Source organism: Acipenser ruthenus, chromosome 2 (genome assembly GCF_902713425.1).
Source record: "Acipenser ruthenus chromosome 2, fAciRut3.2 maternal haplotype, whole genome shotgun sequence".
NCBI lineage: Eukaryota > Metazoa > Chordata > Actinopteri > Acipenseriformes > Acipenseridae > Acipenser > Acipenser ruthenus.
Window position 1 is genome coordinate 44,987,538 of NC_081190.1, and position 23,486 is coordinate 45,011,023.

Below are 23,486 nucleotides of genomic sequence, written 5' to 3' on the forward strand. Positions count from 1 at the left end.
TTATTTTTCATTAACTGTTTCACAATAAAAAATTCTCTTGCCTCTTCAGTGTTGAGTAGGTTGTGTAAATCAAAGGAAAAAAAATCAAATTTAAATGCATCAAGAGTTCAGGTTGTAACACAACAAACTGTGAAAACGTCCGGGGGGGGGGGGGGGGGGGGTGAATACTTACTTTAGGCACTGTACATATATCTATAGAGATGGATCGATATATAGATATTCAGGGTTCTCGCCAGCGCTGTTGAATGTTTACGTTGTTACCTGGAAAAATGACGCTGTATTCAGGCCCTTATGCTGCGTTTTCAGTTTGCGTAACGGACAAAAAATAATAATCCTGTGAAACCACTGTTGATTTATTCCTTTATGTGAGAAATTGGTTTGCTTAAAATACTTGTTTCAGCTCTCGATACTCTTCAATGGGTTGGTTGTGACAGCATGTTCTTTAGTGTGGTGCCTGTAATGTATGCGACACGGAGACGAGATTGAACTTCACTGAACTTTATTAGCACATTCCCCCCCTGTTGACGGATGAGACTAGGTCCTGGGTGCTCCCCTGATACACAGCTCTGTAACAACCAACACCACTGCAGATCTTTATTATACCATAACTACATTCCTTCTAAGACTTCATTTAGTTAGCCACTGTGGCTAAAGGTAGCTTAACATTTTTTAGGCACACTGGAAAAACTTTAGCCACTTAACAGTACTATAAACAAGTTATAAACATACTGTTTCAGCAAGGCAATGTAGATATTTAAATGCCAGACCCTACCATTTACAATACACATAAATATTATATTTAAATTGCACTATAACTCTGATTCCCATTTAATAAATGCCAAACTTAGTCCCACGTGAAAAAGCTTCATTACAGATTTCCTAAATTCTGAATAGGTTTGCAGAGATACTCATGTACTGCATAATCCTTTACATTATTTTGACTGTGACGTGGTTTTCTTTCCACTACAGAACGATAAAGCAAAATTTTGCCAGTAGACAGTGCTATCTATTAGTGTATGTTTCGTGTCCTTTCACCGGTGACTACTGACAGTAATATTGCATCAGTTCTGACATTAACTCAGTAAATCATAGTGAGACAAATCCTTCTCTTTAAAATAATAACTGTCTGCTAACTATTTCTAATTAGAGCCTCTGTCCTCCTGCCAAACACAACATTTGTGGCATGCATATGTTATGTGATCAAGCTAAAGAGCTTTCATTGGGCAAAATGAAATCAAACTAAACAGTCTGTATTGATTAATCTACCAGCACACGTTGAATGTGCTGGCAGTCTTACACAAGTGTATTTTTCAAAGCCTTCGCCACCGTGGCGAACTTCGGGGAAAAATTGAGCCACAAGGGAAAACGTTTCGCTTGTGACAACGTGGCGGGTAGCAGGAACGTAGTATAACAAGCTGGGTTAAATAAATAAATCATTCAGACAAAGAACAGTAATGTGTATCCCAAACAGTTTTGAGATATTCAATCTTTATTTCAAGAAGAAATTAAAAGTTCCACAATTTTACAATAATCCTTTTGTATGACATCAGTTTCTCTTAGATAGATTTTCATATAGTATGTAGGTTTTAAAATATAAAATGTGGGACACAGTACATGTCCAGTTTTACTTGTGATAAGTGGAAAAAACGTTTTGTTGTATATTCCATAACTATGGAACAACACTGACAAACGGGTTTTCCACTTATTCTTGCAAGCACACGTGTGATCAAGTGCAAGTTACTTAAGTCTTTTAATGGTGCAACAACCATATATATCGGAACAACAAAAGCAAAACTCCACAGTCCCATGATCACAGTAAAGTTTATTAGAATATTTAAAATGTGAGATAATGTACGTTATTAGCATAACTTTTTTTAGTAATCAATAAGTAGCCTATATTATTTTAACTACAAATAATACAACTCGCATGCAGAAGCTACTACTATGCAGTAGGCTACGACTGAAAAAAAAAAGTTGTGAATTAAAAAAAAGAAATGTTTAGAAATTTATTTATGCTGTTTTTGAAAGAATAAAAACAGCACTAATTATATCCATATGGCTTAATGTTTTGAAAGGTAAAAACAGGTTTCTCAGTCGGACAGAAACGATAACAATATGGCAAAAATCTAGTTTCCCCTCTGTGAAATGGCGTCCATGCGTTGCTAGGGACTACTTCATCCTATGACACAGCCTCTGCATCTACCTACTGACAACCATATAGAATATTATTTATGTGACAACTACTTCCACAAAGCGTAAGCATGTGCATGACTTGTCCTGCCTCGTCCTGTTTCTGGAGACTACATTTGGGGGCTGATTCGTGAAAGTGATTTACAGTATAATCGTAAATCTCGAAACACTACTCACTTCTAAATCTTTTGTAGTCATTTTTGTATTACTTTAGTATAAATACATGTTAATTTGGATTCATATGTTGTTTTTTTCTGACTTTATGTGAACGAAAAGACACACATTTGCCCGTTTTCTCATTGGAAATAGGTAAATTTCAAAATATCACTGTCCTGGTCACAAAAACAAAGTTTGTGGGGAATAATAGCCATTTTCTATACTTTTGAGGCATAAGCAATTAGGAAATAACACTTACTACCCAGGAACAAAAATTGTGTTACATAGTGTTATCAAAGAATGAAGTGAAAGGTTATTTTGGTCTTTGAGCAAATTATTTTTATCAAATTGTGAAATGGAAAATGTAAAACAAGCAAAAGAACAAAACACAAAAGAAGACAGCTTGTTCGATCTTAGAGTAAAGCAATATAATCAATTTGCAAAAAGCGATTTGAGCAAATGCACAGTTCCTGGACAGATTTCAGAGATGCTGCTCAATCTGCGGGGTGTTGAAATACAAACTTTTAATACAATTTATTTTTTATTGAATGAACATAAAATCAGTAAATGAAATTTTTATGATCCGTCCATTGATTCATTATTTATGTATTTATTATTTATGCAGGAAGTTAACCCATTGAGCCCGTGGCCTCATTTGCAAGGGCTCATTTAAACTTAAAGTGAATTTGAAATAACATTTGTAATGTTCTTGCCTTGTTGGTTAGAAAATAGTTTGAGGAACAAACGAACACAAGTAAAAATTGATTGTTTTATTCATATTATAGTATTTAAACTGCAAAATCAAATGTCGGCCCACGTTTGTCTAATCACTGTTTTTTTAAGCAAAAGAAAGAAAAGCATGCTTATTTAACATTTATAATATTCTCAAGTCATAGGAAGGGGTGAACTACAACTTTTTAGAAAACCGGTTTTGCAGACCCAGATTAGCACCAGACAGCCGGAGACTGCTTTTTGACAACAAAAGAACCTTAAATGTTTTTATTTTAAATGATGACAATTTTGGTAAATGAACATTTCCAAAAGAAACCATATTGAGAGCTCCACTGAGCTGCTGTGCCTCATTTTAAAACACTGTTTTAATTGTTTAGATAATAAGTCCAGTAAAATTTAAAGTAGTTCAATCAAATTACATATAAAGAAACCATAATGAGAGTCATTTAAACAAACAAAAAAAATCACAATTTAGATTTAGAAACATACAAATCACTGTATTTGTTTTTGCAAGGCTTTCTGCTGTGGCATTTAGAATTGCACTCCCTTACACAGAAGCACTTCTTTGTTTGACAAAAATAAATCAGCTGCTGATGCTGCACAAAGAGAAAGTTTGTTTTCTTTGGGTACTTCATTGTAGTTAGGAAAGAACTATCAGACAATTGAAATTCATTCCCACTGTAAAGGCGCTCCAGAGATGCTTCAGCTGTCTGAAGAAGCTGACTCTTCTTTTGTGTTTTGCTCTTTGCTTGTTTGGTATTTTACATTTCACAATTTGATCAAAATAATTTGCTCAAAGACCAAAATCACCTTTCATTTTGTTCTTTGATAATTTGTAAATGCTCAAATTGTGAAATTTGTTATTTTTGTCAGTGATTGACCGAATCCTGACTGCGTGCAATATATTCAGACCAGTGTAAAATGTTATTGTGGCTTCTTAACAAAATTTATTTAAAAATAAATAAGTAATGCAGCACTGATTTATCTTTATTTTCTTAAGTCCAATACAGCCTCTTTTACTCCAATAATACTCCAGGTTTTGATCTATAGTTAACAAATCGCAAGCCTTCAAAAATGACTTGTGCACAGTTTTCTGCTGTGACAGATCAGCAGTGTCGGTGCCAGGTCCTTGCCATGCTCTGCCCACAGTAAATCAATTTTTTTTTATTTATTTTTTTAATGACTCTCATTATGGTTTCTTTGTATGTATCTAATTTGATTAACTATGTAGGTAGGGAAACAACGTGACAGCCGCAGATTGGAGAGGTGGTTGCACTCGTTTACCAAGGGGTCATGTGTGACGGCATAAAAGGGGACGTAGAATCGTAATCTGTTCCTTCGCATTGGTTTGTTTTGAAAAGAACCGAGAAGGACTGTGAGAGACCCTGTGAGAAAACAGTATCATGAGTGTTGTGTTGTGTTTGTTTGTAATTGTCTTTGTCTGATAAATTACTAGACGTTTCTGGAACTGTTGCCGAGGGCCAGCACTGAACCAGAACATCACTCCACCACTGTCACTAAATAAACATGTGCAACCCACCACGAGCACTACTGCACACACCCAGGACTGGTGACCGTGTGTGTATTATTGTGGGGCGGATATTGTGTTTATTATTTGGGACTGTAATCCCGTTTGTGTCTACCCCGTGCAGTACACATTGTTGTGTATTGCCGGGGGATTATTGTTTGGTCACCAAACTTGGATAAAAAATAAATAAAACCCTTTCCAAACAGGATTAAAATTCTCTGTGTGTTTCATTACTGCACTGCATCACCCCTGCACCTGCATCCACTCAGCCACTTTCACACCCCCTTGTTAACATCAATGCGTAAAATAAAATGTGGTCTTCTAGATAGAGCTTTGATGTCGGTATGCACATATTTCATTGGTCATTAAAAAGACCCCACTTGTAGCAAACACACCCTGAAGTAGTGATAGGTGTGATTTCCGTAATGACGTGCATTTTTCAAACTTCACATGGTTACATGTTCTTTCCAGAAATCTGCATCCGTGTGCTTTCTGCAGAGGCTATGGAGTACAACCTTTACTCCACCCTACAAAGAGTTTAGTGTCAAAGAATGCATATGGGGGTGGGGAGCAGACCCACACTGCTTTGATTGACAAAGAAGGCTGTGGCAAGGCTTGGATTTACAGTAAACAAAACCATCGGTAAGGTTGTGGCTTCCATTTCCCCTATAATGCAATTTCGTGAACGTTCCAGGTACTTTAAGTGATCCTGGTGACTTTATCGTGAATTATGCTCAGATACATTGTAATAAATTCAAAGAAAAGAGAACCAACAACACTGATTTTTGTTTTATTGTTGTTTTTGCAACATTACCGTATTTAGTGCATTGAAGTTGAAACTGGGGCATACAGTACTAGTAAAGCTCCTGTGCTTGCACTATTTTTTTTTTCTAAAAGTAAAAACAAACTGTCCGTTAATGTTACAAAACAAGTACGAAACAATACAGGTGTCTAAACATCCTTGGATTCTGTGTTATTTATTTACAGTTCAGTTTACAACATTTATTTTAAAAAAATATACAATTTAAATAAGACTGGTGTAAACTTTAAACTGGTGGAATAGCAGTTTCTATTATACTGTATATATTGTAACAACCAGGGATTTATACTGTTGCAGGACTGGTCTACAGACCCCTTTTTTTTTTTTTGCTTGCTTGTTGTGTGTGTGTGTGTGTGTGTGTGTGTGTGTGTGTTTGTTTGTTTGTTTTGTTAACAGGGAAGCGGTAAGCTTGCCTCAGCCAGGATTGGTGGGGGATGTCCGGGGAGGTTGGGACATGAAAGCATATAGGGAATGTGCTGCTGTGAGAGTGCTAGACTTTGTTTTTGGTGTGGCCCAGAGAATAATCATCCCAATAAACAGTGGATTCAAGTGCCTGCAAATTGTGTGTGTCTCCTTCCTTCATTTTCCACGGTATGCTACAATATTAATTTGGCTTGTGGGCATTGTAAATCATTTTGGGAACAAAAATGCCAATATTGGTTATAAGGCAACACAAGTAATGCGGTCTCCTAATTATGGACCCCGACAACAGCATTATAACACGGTAGCACTGTATTTGAATTTTTAAATTAACAGAATAAGCAAAGATTACACTATGTAACACAATTTTTGTTCCTGGGTAATAAGTGTTATTTCCTAATTGCTTATGCCTCAAAAGTATAGAAAATGGCTATTATTCCCCACAAACTTTGCTTTTGTGACCAGGACAGTGATATTTTGAAATGTACCTATTTCCAATGAGAAAACGGGCGAATTTGTGTCTTTTCGTTCACATAAAGTCAGAAAAAAACAACATATGAATCCAAATTAACATGTATTTATACTAAAGTAATACAAAAATGACTACAAAAGATTTAGAAGTGAGTAGTTTTTCGAGATTTACTATTACACTGTAAATCACTTTCACGAATCAGCCCCCAAATGTAGTCTCCCATCATGTTCTCGTTATACTGTACTGTCCTTGGTAACGGCGTTCAAAGTCCAGTTATCCTGGTGGAAGCTCCTCTGAGGACGCTCCCATGTTCTCCTTGAATTTATCAAGATGAGCATCAAGGATACGGACTTTGAGGGACATCCTACAGCCCATTGTGCTGTAGTTCTTCACCAGAGTCTCAACCAGCTCTGCATAGTTTTCGGCCTTGTGATTGCCCAGGAAGCCCTGAGCCACTGCGACAAAGCTGTTCCAAGCCGCTTTCTCCTTACCAGTGAGCTTCTTGGGGAATTCATTGCACTCCAGGATCTTCTTTATCTGTGGTCCGACGAAGACACCGGCTTTGACCTTTGCCTCAGACAGCTTAGGGAAGAAGTCTTGAAGGTACTTGAAGGCTGCCGACTCCTTATCTAGAGCTCTGACAAATTGTTTCATAAGGCCCAATTTGATGTGCAGTGGTGGCATCAGCACCTTCCGGGGGTCCACCAGTGGCTCCCACTTGACGTTGTTCCTCCCCACAGAGAACTCGGTCCGCTGTGGCCAGTCCCGCCTGTGGTAGTGCGCCTTGGTGTCCCTGCTGTCCCAAAGGCAAAGATAGCAGGGAAACTTGGTAAAACCGCCTTGGAGACCCATCAGGAATGCCACCATTTTGAAGTCTCCTATGACCTTGATGCCATCTCAGAAAAATGCAGATATGTATCCACTTAGGCAGCTGGAACTAAACTGAACTGGTGGGCTTAAGGCCCCTGTATTTATACTACTATTTATATTACTGGAAAGTTCTCGAAGTTACTCCAAGTTTACTCAGCACTGAATCTATCTGGAATGTTCTGGAAAATAGGTCAATTTCAAAATATCACTGTCCTGGTCACAAAAGCAAAGTTTGTGGGGAATAGCCATTTTCTATACTTTTTGAGGCATAAGCAATCAGGAAATAACACTTGCTACCCAGGAACCAAAAAAAATAAAAAAAATTGTTACACGGTGATTCTCATTGATTGTGCTTTTGAAAACTTACTAACATTAACACACACACACGATTACTTGCATTGTCATACGTATACACATGCAAAAATAAAAGTAAGCATTACAGGAAATTACAATGAGTATTTTGACTGTCCAAAATAGACACACCAAGGACAGAAAATAGCAGATGACACAGCTTTCTGCTAGGTCACATTTTAATATTTAATGACGAAAGATCTTTTGTTTCTTAAGACTACTTCTGAGATTTTCACACAAAGGACTTGAACAATATATTGGTCCACTTCCCTACTAAGAATTTATTATTATCAGATAGGCCTAATCATTTTCATAGTGTGCAAAATTACTTCCAGCGCTGGCTTTAAAACATTGTTTTAAATCCGTAAATTAAACTAATGACTGTTTTGCTGTCATTTGATTCTGAGTATGCTCAAGTTTCTAATGGCCTTTTCTGTTTGTTTTTCTAGCATCTACAGCATACAGATATGGCCCAGGAGACAAACCAGAGCCCAGTGTTGTGCGCTATGGGCTGTGGCTTTTATGGGAATCCTAGGACGAGTGGGATGTGCTCGGTATGCTACAAGGAGCACCTGCAGAGGCAGCAAAGCAGTGGCAGAATGAGCCCAATGGGTCTAGTGGGTAAGATTAACTACAGCATCCACACATTTCTGTACTGTTGCCATTGCAAGTAGGTTTCGCTTCACTACAGTAGGTGAAGATGTATTGCACTAAGTTACAATTATTTTCATTTGTTCATAGATTTGTACTTTTTTTTTCTTACTGCTGAAGTAATTATTTGTGAGACATTGTCAGCTATAATGTCAATGCTTTTTGCAGAAACAAAAAAGGAAAATCAGTAGGCCCACGATTAAGCTAGTCGTGTCTCTCATAACACCGTCTACTGTACTGCTACAGGGTGAAAAGGGTAAGACTGCCTTCTCTGCGATGAAGTGTTTCAGTACAAAACCCCTTTTAATAATTCTGCCTTTCACCAAGCACACCACTTTCTCATGGGTACAGCATGAGTACAAAATGTCTAAACTAGGATGTTGGCTTTTTGGGTAATAACTACAGTTGATGTGTCGCACCTACGTTTGCTTTGACAAGTGGATTATTGGTTAAAGTGTTATTACAGCTTAAGTAGCCTTTCTGTTTTTGGGTGGTTTGGCTTGTGAGGAGGAGGCTTGTTATAACCTAAAATTTAAAATATATTATTGTCTAAATGTTTTCACAATGTGTAACTAAGTTATTTTTTTTAGTACAGCTAATGGTATTGGCTGTTCAAGTGAGTTTCTTTGGGGTTATGCCATTTCACCTGTTCTACGAAAGGACAGTATGTATGGCAGGGAAATTTGTTGATCAGCTATCTTGAAATTAGACGTTACAAATAAGCTGAATATCGGAATTAAAGCAGGACTCAATTTGGTTTTGTAGAGTGACAGATGTTTTAAACCTTGCCATGACATTAAAGCAATTGCAGTATGATTGCTTATAGAATAATGTTCTACACAAGTTTTACATATATTTGTATTTTTCTATTAAAGGTCAATTTTCTTTGCTCCAGGTACTAGCAGTGTTTCCAATAGTCCTACCTCAGAAGCTTCCGCTATCCAGAGACTAGAAGCTAGTTTAAGTATCTCGGAAGCCACATCCGCCAGCATGGCTGACACATCGAGGTGAGTCCAGGAGATTATCTTGACATTTTCATCAGGAGAGTTTATATCCAAAGGTGGTAGGATGTAAAGTCAACATTTTGCCAAGACTAGTGTCAGTACTCAAAGATAATTTTTAATAAATGCTCAATAATTACTTGGCTACAAGATAAAGATTTCTTAAAGTACATCTGTCGGCTTTATTGTTATTACGTCTAAGAATTTTGTAAAGAACAATTTCCTACAGTTAACGTGTGTGTGTGTGCGTGTTTATGAAAGCATTTTTTAACTTTGACTAGGGATACAACAATTTGAATAACCTCTGGTTTTTACTAGTGGGTGTAAGTATAGAGAAATGTCATCTGAAAGCTGCTGCATCAAAGTAACTGCTGAACTCTTCTGTACTTGACAGAGGTATGCCAGCAGCTTCCTTGCCAGTAACGCAGCAAATGACAGAAATGAGCATTTCCAGAGAGGAAAAAGTCACAACACCAAAAGCTGAGGCAGCAGAACCAGGTATGGTTTGTTTGAATTTAAAATCACTATCGTATAAGGTTTTAAGGTCATTTGACATTGTTTCTGGCTCTACCAGATACAATCTGAAAAGAGAGCATTTTATGAACCTTTAATAAGCAGTAAGGAGCAAATGCATGTGTTTTAAAACATATCTCTTAACCCTTTGCAGTCCATTTATTAAGTGCGCGTCAGGCACGTCAGGTCTAATTAATTTTCACACGCGCAGTTAATTTTAGACGCGCTGTTTAAAAGTATTTTTTTCCACAGTCAAACAGGTTTAAATGGCCCTGCATATCAACAAAGCACTCACTAGGCATCTCCAGCCCCGCCCCACCCTTTCGTTTGCTATAGCTTTCACCTATGTAAGAAATAAATAATAATAAAAATAATAGTCGTACATACCGATCAATCATCTCCGGATCACTCGTTTTATCACCAAACTCCTCAATAATGCGATCAAAGTCGTTATTTTATTACTATAACATCTGAAAAAAGCTCTGCAAATGTCCGTGATAGTCTGTGTGCGCTGACGCACTCAGCCAGCTTGTTTACTATGCCGCCCCGTTATCTGATACCAGGGCCATATGTATGACTATTCATGAGATACGCCTTTTTTTTTTTTTTTTTCGACTTGTCTCGGCTCCTGTCACTCCCACTCGGCAATTGAATGGTTTTTTCGGCTTTTTCCGGAGAAAAAACGACTAGAAACCCGTTTTTTGCGTTGCTATAACGATGTCGGACCCAGTCCGACAAAGGACCTGAGAGGAATAATTGCAATGTCGGACCCAGTCCGACAATGGACCGCAAAGGGTTAATTCTTTGAAGATCCTGGGACGTCCTTGCATGTGATTTTAATGCTGATTACCTTTCATTTAGGTGTTTTTTTTTTTTGTTGTTGTTTGTTTTTTTTTAGATGCATAAAAAAGCGCTCTGACTGTGTTGTGTATGTGTTTTTTATTTTTTTTATTTTTTTTTAATAAATATATTTTGTGGGTGAAACGTATAATAAATTAAAGTAGGCAAATGTTTAGTCTGTGGTTATCTCAGTGTTACCCCTAACAATAGGTGTTTAATTAAAGGGTACATCAGCACCCCATGTAAAATAAAACATAAACTATCCCAACTTGCTGTTCCGAATGTATTTGGTCATTGTATAATAATCCATATGCGCCCAAATATCTGCATAATGCCAAATCTCTGTTCTCGAGCATCTCTTCTGAGGCAAAAAAAATGTTCTCGCTTCCAACTAATGAAGGGACCTACCCACAATTATAGCAGCACTGTGTTATTTCAATATACATGCCCAAAGTCTTAGATATAGCTCCAGCCGATTCGGAATGTTTGCAGAATGGACACGTTTCAAATAAACTAGCAAATGAGATTCGGAAACGATGTATTTCCTTTTGGAATGAGGCCTTTGAGGATGATCCGACCTAAAAAAATAAATATTGCATTTTTTCATCCTTCGTATTTGGTTTTCATTTGCATTTCCTGACACAACACATGCACAATCATCTACACACCGTTGAGTGGGAAAGTCGAATTTGGCCACAAATTCCATCTCCCTATCAGTTTCTGAACAATCTGATGTTGAAATATTGTGTGGCATTATTTCGGACGTCGCACTGTCTTGCTGAGGAAAATTAGAATTGAAACTGTCAATGACACAACTTCAGTATTTAACAACGAACGTGCACATGATGCATAATTTACTGTACGGCGTAAGGTTCCATTATAATAACGTTCATGGTTCCAATTCAGCCTGTAAATCCCTGTAACTTGTGGCAGTGGAACGGTATGTTTTTCTTTCCGTTAGTAGTTTCTTGCTTGCCATTGTAACTGTCTGTTTTTGTTATTTCTGTGTACCCCAAGGTGTCTGATAACAAAAACAGATGGCAAGCAAAAATCTACAAACAGAAAAAAACATACCATTTCACTGCCATATCGAAGTTGTGTCATTAACAGTTTCAATTCTAAACCAAATACGAAGGATGAAAAAATGCAATATGTAATTTTTTAGGTCGGTTCATACTCAAAGACCTCGTTTCTGAATCTCATTTGCTAGTTTATGTGATACGTGTCCATTCTATAAACCATTCAGAATCAGCTGGAGCTATATCTAAGACTTTGGGCACGTATATTGAAATAACACAGTGCTGCTATAATTGTTGGTAGGTCCCTTCATTAGTTGAAAATGAGAACAACTCCGTCTTGGTTTTCTTTTCCCCGCAACCCCTTACACAGTACAGACATTTATTTTATTTTAATTATTTTTTTTTTTTGTCTTGAATGCAACATTAATCGTAATACATCAAAATACAACATGCGAAGGAAACATGTACAGTGTGAAAGATGTCTACTACACAAAACGAAAGCAGGTACAAGTTCCTTCCTTATGGAAAATTAGACAGACCATGTTTGTCACACAGACTAGTGTGTTTCCATTTCAAAGCATTCAAATAACCATACAGGTTGGCTGGTAGGGAGCATATGGCACATAGATTCTTGCTTCTAGCGTGTAAGATCTGATGTAAAAACCCTAACGGCACTGTAACGGGGGAGGTCTGTGCTGACTGTTTGGCGCATGCGTAGTTCTGCAGGAAGAGGGCAGCAGTCTCGTAAGATCCACCTGTCAGTTATGGCGATGACACAGGGAGGTGGGGAAGAGGGTGTGTTGGCTTTCCCTCTCTCTGAGAGGCAGAGAAGCGGGCCTTGGGGGATTGCTCGGCCCATAAGAACTGCGCTTGGTTGTGCATTCGGTGAGCCATGACCAGGGAAACCCAGTGACGCTAGCTGAGGAGGCGAGCGTACACAAACACCAGGCAGGAGAAGCAAGAAGAATAAAATCAGGCAAGCACTGCTGAGGAAGACAGCTAGCCTTAAATAAAACATTTATTAAAATATAATGTTACGTACCCGAGGGGACGTGTGTAGTGATAGGGGAACCTTGGCGGCAGTGGGGGCACTGCGTAAGCAGCACTTTTGTTTTGTAGTTTTATTACTGTGTTCCGTTTTCATTTCGCCTTTGTTTTTCATTATTATTTTTCAGAACCTGTGAGTGCGCTTGCATATACCTGTGTTGGAAACCTGTGGTCCTGATTACGGTTGCCTGTATCAGGCCACAGACAGGCCACAGACAACAGCGCCCTCTGCAGGCTAAAATAAATAAAGAAAAGAAACTGGGCACCTGTGCGGTGTTTGCAAATACAATCTTCTGTCTTCCGTGTCAGTGAATACCCACCCTTCCAAAGGCACATTTCCTTGCTTTTGTGGTGATGAGTTCAACCCTACTGCATTAACGTAGTTTTTTGCAATGAATTTCCAGGCTGCCTCAGGCATTATAGCCCCCTGTTGGTAACAATAGTCTCCCTCGGGTCAATAATTTTCTACTATAGCCCTCCTTTCGGTCCATGTTCTATCTATCTATCTATCTATCTATCTATTGACTGGTTGTGTCTGTCTCGGTGTGATCGTGGAGAGATGGAGGTTTGTGTGAGTGCTTCTGACAGGTCTGTCGTCACTTTCTTTTCTTGTTATTTATACGTTTTCTGTTTTTTGGTATTTATTGTGTAAAAGTGTTATAGTTATCGGTGGAAGCAGCCAGGATGGCTGCGTCGGGAGGGGGAATGGGGGGAGCGTTGACTAATTTTCCATTTAAAAAATGAACCTGTCGATATGGAGTTAAAGTTGTTTCAGAAGTTTTTATTCCCTTAGAGAAATGTGTGTTGGCAATAGGGGATGTTGTGAAGAGATTAAATCGGCATCTCGGATGAGTGGATCGATTTGTTGTTTTTTGAGTTCAGTTGATTTAGTCTCTAAAGTAGTGGAAAAGGGTATTGTTGTTGATATGTTTTTTCAGGTTTCACCGCTCACTGTTCCAGCGAGGAGAATAACTCTGTCTAATGTTCCCCCGTTTTTAAAAAAATGAAACTCCAGAGAGAGAGAGAGAGAGTTAGCTCGCCATGGGCAATTAATGTCAGGGTAAAGAGAATCCCTTTGGGTGTAAATCCCCCCCCCCCAGCTTAAGCATGTAGTGTCATTTAGAATACAGGTATATATGGTGCTTCATGACGTAAATGAAGATTTAAATATTGCTGTTAAATTTAAGATTGAGGCTACTGTTTATGTTGTTTTCGTCACTTCTGATTCGATGAAGTGCTTAAAATGTGGGAGTGAGGGACAATTGCCCGGAGAAAGAGGGAGAAGAGAAGGCATGAAGACAGTGATCAACTAGGTCCTTCTGATCCTGACAGACAGACTGATAATGAAAGTGGATTGAATGTAGAGTCTGCAAGTGAGAAGAAAATTGAGTCACAGGCAGAGGTTAGACAGTAGCGCCGTTTCAAATAGAATGCAGCCAGATGATCAAAGTGCTGAAACAGGGCAGACTGAGAGTGAGAGAGTTTGAAAATAAGGCTGCAATAGTAGAGACAGCAGAAGAATAGTGTCAGAAAATGTGCAGATGGAAGTGGGAGAGGGAGCACAGACTAATGGGTTTAAATTACCCTGTAGAAAAAGGCAAAGAAAACTGAAGAACAGTATTAATGTAAAAAAGCACAGTGCCAGTAGTGAAGCTGTGAGTTTTGTAAAGGTGACTGCGGTGCCCAGTAATAAACTGATAGCTAGTGCAGTGGTTGAGGAAAGTTCTGCCTCTGAGAGCGAGGAAGGCAGTTTTACAGACTCCCAAGATTTTAAGTGCCGTAGTAGGTACACTGCTCAAAGATTTAAGGATTTTTTAGATCAAACAAATAGACGGAGAGGAATCCAGATTGAGGTTTTCTTTCCTGATTTTAACCTGTTTATGAGCTCAGTATGCGGTTTAAAGAAAAATTCTAATAGTTTAGACATGTTTAGCACTCGGGAATATGTATGATTTAAAGAACATCATTAGTAAACTTTGTGGTTGTTTAAAACAAAAATAGTTAAGATGCTTAGTAAAGTTTGAAGTCTTTTTGTGTCTGTTTTTCTTCCTTTCGTATCAGTGTTCTTTTCTTTCCATCTCTGCAATGACTCGGAGATATATATATATATATATATATAAAATTATGGTTTGTAGAAATACTGAGAAGAGAACTGCACTATTTAGAATATATTAAGCAAAACAAATTTGACTGTCAGTTTTTTTACAAGAAACGCATATTGACTCAGCAAATCAGATTGATTGGAGAGGGAATATATATTTTAGTAATGGGACAAATCTAAGTGCTGGGGTGGCTATTCTTATTTTTTAGAAAATTTCAATCTCAGCTCAGTTATGATGAAATAGTAAAAGGGCAGCTGTTGAAAGTTCAGGCTTGTATTGAGGGCAAGATTTTTATTTTTATAAATGTTTATGCATCAACTAATGGTATGGAGTGAGTCTTGTTTCTCCAGCATTTAGAAAGTATTTTAGCAAACTGGACCAGAAGAAGTTCTTATTTTAGGTGGTGATTTTAGTTGTACAGTAAGTAATGGGTTAGACAGAAATCACATTTAGCCTCATCCACAGTCTGCTAGAGAGTTTTTGAGAAATTAATGGTATAGTTAGACAATACACATGGGTCAAAACATTTGGTAATGATGTTTCCCTGACCTGATTTGGACAGTCTTTATACTTTTTAAACAACGTGAATCTTTTTAAATCTTGTGTTATTATTCCTACTGGCTTCATCATTTAGCTTCATGCTGTGTATTGCTTCCAAATTTGAAAATTCATAGTGCATACTGGCATTTTAATAATCGTTTAGCCAATGATGGACATTTTAAAAAATGTTTTATTTTCTTTTGGGAGAGATGGATGTTGAAGAAAGGGGATTTTTCTTCTTTGAGGATATGGTGGGAGGTTGGGAAAGTACAGATCCGGTCTTTTTGTCAACCGTATATAGTTGCCCTTTTTGCTCTCAAAGAGAGACTTTTCTTTTTTGTAAAAGATTAAAACCCATGTTCAATGTGCTGAGAAATATTATTGTTGGATTGAGTTTCCAGTTCAGTGAATGTCATCTTTTATTTTTGGTTTTCAGATTTTGCAAAAAGGACCATTTTTAAATTCAACTTGTTAATTGTGTTTTGGAACAAGCCAAATTGGCTATTTTAAAAAAATGTAGAAAAAAATAATATTAATGGTTTTAGTAATCAAGATCCTGTTACTATTTTAGAATGTTATTATTAAGCAGAATGAAGCTGGATTTTAGTTATTATAAAACTACAAATAATTTAGAGAGCTTTCAGCAGATTTGGTGTATAGATGATGTGTTGTGTGACATTGAAGATGATAAACTGTGTGAAGTTTTGATATTGTATTGTTTGAATTCATGTAATTGGCTTGTCTAATATTATTTAATCAACGAAACAATTGTTAATTTGTTATGAAATGGTGTTTTAATGTTTTTTTTTCATTGTTTTTGACTTTTTTTTAAGTTTTCAAAGATAAAAAGATCTATCTATAAAATAAGTGCTGGGACAAAAACGGGATTCATGTTCGGATATGTTCGCTCTATTTATATATTCACTCGGATATTCATTTGTTTTCAAAAAGTAATAAAACCCATTATATTGCTCAGAACGCAGGCAGAGACAGCATAGCAGCAGGGGCAGGGGTGTGTGTGTGTGTGTGTGTGTGTGTGTGTGTGTGTGTGTGGACCCTGTGTGTGTGTGTGTGTGTGTGTGTGTGTGTGTGTGTGGACCCTGTGTGTGTGTGTGTGTGTGTGTGTGTGTGTGTCTATTTTACAGCAAGATGTTACAATATGTAACACGTTAAAATAATATCCCAGGAGTAAAGAATACGTTGGGTAGGCCTTACATACACCGTGAATTAACTACAAAACAAAGGATGCCAAATAGCAGTTCAAGTTAAACGTTGTGGTGTTTTATTCCTGAAATATAGTATATAAAGTTGAAACCACATTTTATTTATTTTTTACTTTTATTTATTTATTTTATTTATTTATTTATTTATTTTCATTCCTTGCCTTTGCTGTTTCTTCACAGTAAACAGTGGCCATAGACACATTTTCATAAAGTAATAACATAACTTGAGGTTTACTTGTGCTTTTTTGTAGTTGGAACAAGCAACTGAAATTTAACTTTAAGTACGTCAAGTAAAACAAACGTGGAAATGGCGTTGTAAAACGAAGGGGGGGGGGGGGGGGGGAACTCGGCATTCTGTTCATCGTTTATTCAGGGTTCCCGCGGATCCTTAAAAAGTCTTAGTCTTAAATTATTTTTTCAATTTTTAAGGCCTTGAAAGGTCTTTAAATATGACCGATTTTCAGATGAAGGTCTTAAAAAGGTCTTAAATTATTTTTTTCTATAAAAATAAAAAACCAGAGATCAAGTTCTGAAAACTGCCATGCATATCCGAGCATTAACCCTTTGCAGTCAATTTATTAAGTGCGCATCAGGCGCGTCAGGTCCAATTTATTTTCACACGCGCAGTTAATTTTAGACACGCTGTTTAAAAGTATTTTTTTCCACAGTCAAACGGGTTTAAAAGGCCCTGCATATCAACAAAGCACTCACTAGGCATCTCCAGCCCCGCCCCACCCTTTCGTTCGCTATCGCTTTCACATATGCTAAGAAATAAATAATAATAATAATAATAGTCGTACATACCGATCAATCATCTCCTGATCACTTGTTTTATCACCAAACTCCTCAATAATGCAATCCAAGTCATTATTTTATTACTATAACATTTCAAAAAAGCTCTGCAAATGTCCGTGATAGTCTCTGTGCGCTGATACAGTAACATCCAGCTTGTTTCCTTATGACCGCCCATATGGGATGCCAATGGCAAGTATGACTAATCATGAGATACGCCTTTTTATTTATTTTTTTATTTTTTTATCGGCTTGTCTCGGCTCCTGTCGCTCCCACTCGGCCATTGAATGGTTTTCTCGGCTTTTTCCAGAGAAAAAACGACTAGAAACCTGTTTTTTGCGTTTTTTTGATGATATCGGACAGGGTCCGACAATGGACTGGATAGGAATAATTGCAATGTCGGACCAGGTCCGACAAATAAGAAACCGCCCGTACCCTAAACAATGATCGCTAGCAAACGTGATTGTAAGTAAATGAAAACATACAACAAATAAACTCGAAAATATCAGCACGAACAAGGCACAGTAAATGTTCAAGATTTAGATTTTGACTATAAACCGACTACACTTTTCATCACTGACTTCTATTAATTTACCGAACCAAAGAAGTATTATCAGTGCACCCTCGTCGCACAAAGGATTCAGTCAAATTAAGTGAAATGTATTAAGCACATACACCAGTGCAGATCATCAGAAAGTCTATGTACTACTAGAACTTGTCTAAAACTTTAGGCATTTGAATTTTTATTTTAAAAGGTATTGTAAAGATGTTGCCGTCTCCTCGAGCTGATACTACTACTAGCGAGCTCAATTGTGTTGTGGGGATTTGGGTTTTATGTATTAAAAAATTAATACAATATTATTCCCATTTAAAAAATACGTAGCCCAGTGATTGACACCACCGAGGCAGAGCAGCATTTTTATCCCGAAAAATAAGAGAAATGCTGTGCCCCGCAAAGTGTAGAGCCTCAAAATTGAGGAAAGGATAGTGTAGATGTGGCAGGAACACCCGTGTGTCTTTGACATAAGTGACTTTTCCTATCATGATCGCTCATTGAAGGAGCAAAGATGGAGGGAAATTCCTTTGGAACCAGGTACCCAAGTAAATAATTGTTATAACTTGTTAATGCCGAAGCAGATAGGCCTACTGTGTGTGGTAGTGTGTGCTCTCATTAGAATCAATTTCTACAGTCACTCGTATTCGATATCCCTTTCAAACCCCTACTGTATGCTTGTATTGCTAATTTAATCAAATACGAGGAGGGGTGCGCGTCTGTGTGTGTGTGAAATAGAGAGAATGTAGATTACGTTGTTGCATATTTAAACCTATAACAAACTTGTAGTAGCTATTAAAGTTGTATTCTAGTCTGTTCAAAAGCGCAGTACTCGCTCGTAGTATAAAATATTTATAAAAGTCTTCAAATTATTCATCTGACGACCGCTTGACGGCCAATCTCCCATGCCAATCTTTTAATCTAATAAATATTTTGTACTAGGAGCGAGTGTTGCGCTTTTTGAACAGATTCGATTTTATTATTTTGGATGCACCTCGACTCGAGTTGGTTCAGAGCACAGACGTCTATGAAATAAATATTGACATTGCTATAGCCTAATGTTATAACTGTTATAAACTTTTTTATCACAATATTGAACATGTGTGCAGTCTAGGTCCCTAAGTTCTCATGCTGGAATTTGCAGAGTATGACATTAGCAATATCCACTGTCTTATTATACACACATAGTACATATTCAAAATGCATTACTGCATGCTTTCAATTATATAGATACGAATAATGATACTGTAATATGTATTTATAATTATTTTTGGTCAGTGGTAGAAGTCCAAAGAGAAGCAGAAAGCTGCTGAAACCTCGTCACAGTGGGAGTGGGGCAAAAGACCTCACTTCCAGGTGGAAATTGATTTTAAAGAATCTTGAATTCTTAAAGCCATTTCTTGTGCACCGTCATAATGAAACCAGTTTGGAAGCAAGTAAAAAAAAAAAAAAAAAAAAAAAAAAATTTAATGAGAATATTTTTCTAGTATTTAATGTTTTTCATATCAGAGAAAAATATTAATAGCAAAATCTACATAAGCCAATTGCGCGTCCAAATGGATCTACTCCGCGTTTTCTTCTTTTATCTGTGCAAAACAATGCATAGACAACAGCGATCGCCTCCTCGCTTGAGTCCATGATTCTCCCGAATTATGTCTATGATTCTGCAATGAAAATAGGCGCTGTCCGCGACAAGATATCTCGTGTAGTGTGTGTAGCTTGCAATCCCCCGATCTACAGTGAGAAGTCGTAGCTTAATCGGTACGTGTGCGTGGCGCTGCGTCTCCCGATTTGAAAACATCGTGTAGTGTAAACCTGGCTTTAGGTGAACGATGGGAATCGGATCAGAGTCCCCATTTAATCGGTTCTTTTGATTCACCCTATGAACAAGCTGCGTGGTGCACAGGAGTCGAGTTACCAGCCTATCGCGTGGCTGATTTGTTCGTTGTAACAAGGAAACCGGGTTGTCTCTCAACTCGCTGAGTATTCTGAAACTGAAGACCGTATGTGCCATGTTGGATCCAAATTCCCGCTTACTTAGTGCATGATAAGAACTCTGTGTGAGCCAAAATGGCGTCAGTTACATCCTCCAGACCATAGCTATTTCTCTCTGATCCAGACGGTGTGTACTTTCTAGAGAGCTGCTTCCCGCTGTCAGAAAATCAGTTTGTGCACCATAATTATTTTTTATTTTTTTTACAGTTCTTCTTAGTTTACTATGTACGTAACCTTGTGTATTCCTGACAAACAAACAAACAAAAAAAATGAATCACTACTAGTTGTAGCCTATGTGTGTTGCTGAATAAACACAACGGATTATTATTATTATTATTATTATTTATTATTATTATTATTATTATTATTATTATTATTTATTTCTTAGCAGATTAGTTCCACAAATACCACTCGTTCGAGCCTCTCTTTGTTGTTGTAAAAAACAATGAGTGATTCCAAATGTATACAAAAAAAAACAAGAAATGCAATGGACTATTTTTTTTTTAAAAGATTAAATTCGATTGATACTGATGACTAAACAATGCTAATGGTTTAAACTGTTATGTTATCTCCAGGATTTTATATATATATATATATATATATATATATATATATATATATATATATATATATAATATACAGACGTGCTCAAATTTGTTGGTACCCTTACAGCTCATTGAAATAATGCTTCATTCCTCCTGAAAAGTGATGAAATTAAAAGCTATTTTATCATCTATACTTGCATGCCTTTGGTATGTCATAGAATAAAGCAAAGAAGCTGTGAAAAGAGATGAATTATTGCTTATTCTACAAAGATATTCTAAAATGGCCTGGACACATTTGTTGGTACCCCTTAGAAAAGATAATAAATAATTGGATTATAGTGATATTTCAAACTAATTTCTTTAATTAGTATCACCAATCTTGTAATCAGTCATTCAGCCTATTTAAATGGAGAAAAGTAGTCACTGTGCTGTTTGGTATCATTGTGTGCACCACACTGAACATGGACCAGTGAAAGCAAAGGAGAGAGTTGTCTGAGGAGATCAGAAAGAAAATAATAGACAAGCATGGTAAAGGTAAAGGCTACAAGACCATCTCCAAGCAGCTTGATGTTCCTGTGACAACAGTTGCAAATATTATTAAGAAGTTTAAGGTCCATGGAACTGTAGCCACCTCCCTGGGCGCGGCCGCAAGAGGAAAATCGACCCCAGATTGAACAGAAGGATAGTGCGAATGGTAGAAAAAGAACCAAGGATAACTGCCAAAGAGATACAAGCTGAATTCCAAGGTGAAGGTACGTCAGTTTCTGATCGCACCATCCGTCGCTTTTTGAGCGAAAGTGGGCTCCATGGAAGAAGACCCAGGAAGACTACACTTTTGAAAGAAAAACATAAAGCCAGACTTGAATTTGCTAAAATGCATATTGACAAGCCACAATCCTTCTGGGAGAATGTCCTTTGGCCAGATGAGTCAAAACTGGAGCTTTTTGGCATGTCACATCAGCTCTATGTTTACAGACGAAAAAATGAAGCTTTCAAAGAAAAGAACACCATACCTACAGTGAAACATGGAGGAGGCTCGGTTATGTTTTGGGGCTGCTTTGCTGCGCCTGGCACAGGGTGCCTTGAATCTGTGCAGGGCACAATGAAATCTCAAGACTATCAAGGCATTCTGGAGCGAAACGTACTGCCCAGTGTCAGAAAGCTCTGTCTCAGTCGCAGGTCATGGGTCCTCCAACAGGATAATGACCCAAAACACACAGCTAAAAGCACCCAAGAATGGATAAGAACAAAACATTGGACTATTCTTAAGTGGCCTTCTATGAGTCCTGATCTGAATCCTATCGAACATCTATGGAAAGAGCTGAAACTTGCAGTCTGGAGAAGGCACCCATCAAACCTGAGACAGCTGGAGCAGTTTGCTCAGGAAGAGTGGGCCAAACTACCTGTTAACAGATGCAGAAGTCTCATTGAGAGCTACAGAAAACGTTTGATTGCAGTGATTGCCTCTAAAGGTTGTGCAACAAAATATTAGGTAGCGGTCCCATCATTTTTGTCCATGCCATTTTCATTTGTTTTCTTATTTACAATATTATGTTGAATAAAAAATCAAAAGCAAAGTCTGATTTCTATTAAATATGGAATAAACAATGGTGGATGCCAATTACTTTTGTCAGTTTCAAGTTATTTCAGAGAAAATTGTGCATTCTTCGTTTTTTGTGGAGGGTTACCAACAAATTTGAGCACGTCTGTATATATATAGTCAAAATATATTTACTTTAATGTTTATAAAGTGTCAGGTCAAGTGAGAGTGCTGTTTTTTTGCAGCTTTGACAGCTCTTAATGTCATTTAAGATTTCATAAATATATAATTGATCAGCTGGAATGAACTGCTGCTCTATTGATTAAAGAAAGATTTAACAATAACCCTTGTCATCAACTGTTATCATTGCATTGGTACTGTATGTATTGTACTAACATCAAAATGTTTGATTATTTTACAATTCATACAGCTTGAATAAATAATTGTTAGATGGTATTTGAACTAGTCACAATTTTAGTATTTACGTTTGGTATACTTGATGTGAAAATGGGTCTTAAATTTTCTAAAGATTGGTCTTAAGTCTTAAAAAGGTCTTAAATTTGCTCAGCTGAGAGCTGCAGGAACCATGTTATTACATTCCACATGAGGAAGTCGCAACAAAAAATATAATATATACAATCTATATAAAAAAATCACTATACATCATTTTCAGCAAGTTGGGTAATGTTTAAGCGGGCATTTCAAAATGGCGTATTTCCTTTTGCCTGTCCCATGAGATTCTGACTCGCTCTAAAGTAGCACAATGCGTTTTTGATCCAGAAGGCTTTCCATAGATCACTAAGGGTGCGCGCGCATAATCTGGTTTGTTTACTTTTTGCTGTCCTAAAACTTTTAAATAGAGGCTCAAGAGCTGCTGTGTTGTGTCTGTGTGTGTGTTTTTGTTTTTTGTTTTTAAATATATTCTCACATATCACATGGAGCTTTTTTTATTTATTTATTTATTTATTTATTTTTTTGACGGACAACTTCTGGTGAGGTGGTAAATAAGTGCAAGGTATTTTTGCCATTTCTAGCGAATACAAACATCTGATTTTTGTATCGGATGAAAAACATTTGAATAAGAACTATTCGTTCGGATATTTGTTGGTGTGTGTGAACTAACTGCCCAACCGGGTATTTAATTTGTATATTATCTAAAAATTAAAACTGATTTCTCTCTTGACCATTATAGAAAAAAACTAAACCAAGCTGTGTCTTCGTATTTTGGCTCTGTGTTACTTTTTATAGGTTCATTTATACATAATACAGCAAACATTGCTATAATTGGACTTCAGTAACTATGCTGATTTCACCATTTGTGCAAATGATACCTGTTTACGTGTTTGAAAGGGGATGTGTAATTTGATAGTCCTAATAGATACAAAGTTTTGTGGCAGCTGCAGCCAAATCACAGCCTCCCAGATAATGTTTTTGTTTTTACTGGAATTCTATACCTGTATTCCAATGCTGGCAGCCTTTTGAATTAATATTTACTCGCCAAGCTGAATATAATGTTGCGGTTTTATTTATCGGTCCAGGATTGTGATTTATGGCAGAATGTGGACAGCTTGAAAGGGAATTCCAGT

At 37.2% G+C, this 23,486-nt stretch overlaps 1 protein-coding gene across 2 annotated transcripts in view; it reads left to right on the forward strand.

Moving 5' to 3' along the window:
- The window catches only part of LOC117408967 (AN1-type zinc finger protein 5-like), a 33,156-nt gene that overhangs the window by 5,926 nt on the left and 3,744 nt on the right, over positions 1 to 23,486 (forward strand). For both annotated transcript variants that reach the window (XM_058996417.1, XM_034014441.3), the window contains 3 exons: positions 7,989 to 8,160; positions 9,086 to 9,197; positions 9,586 to 9,689. In XM_058996417.1, the coding sequence (XP_058852400.1) occupies positions 7,989 to 8,160; positions 9,086 to 9,197; positions 9,586 to 9,689 (388 nt within the window). The remainder of the gene's footprint in view (positions 1 to 7,988; positions 8,161 to 9,085; positions 9,198 to 9,585; positions 9,690 to 23,486) is intronic.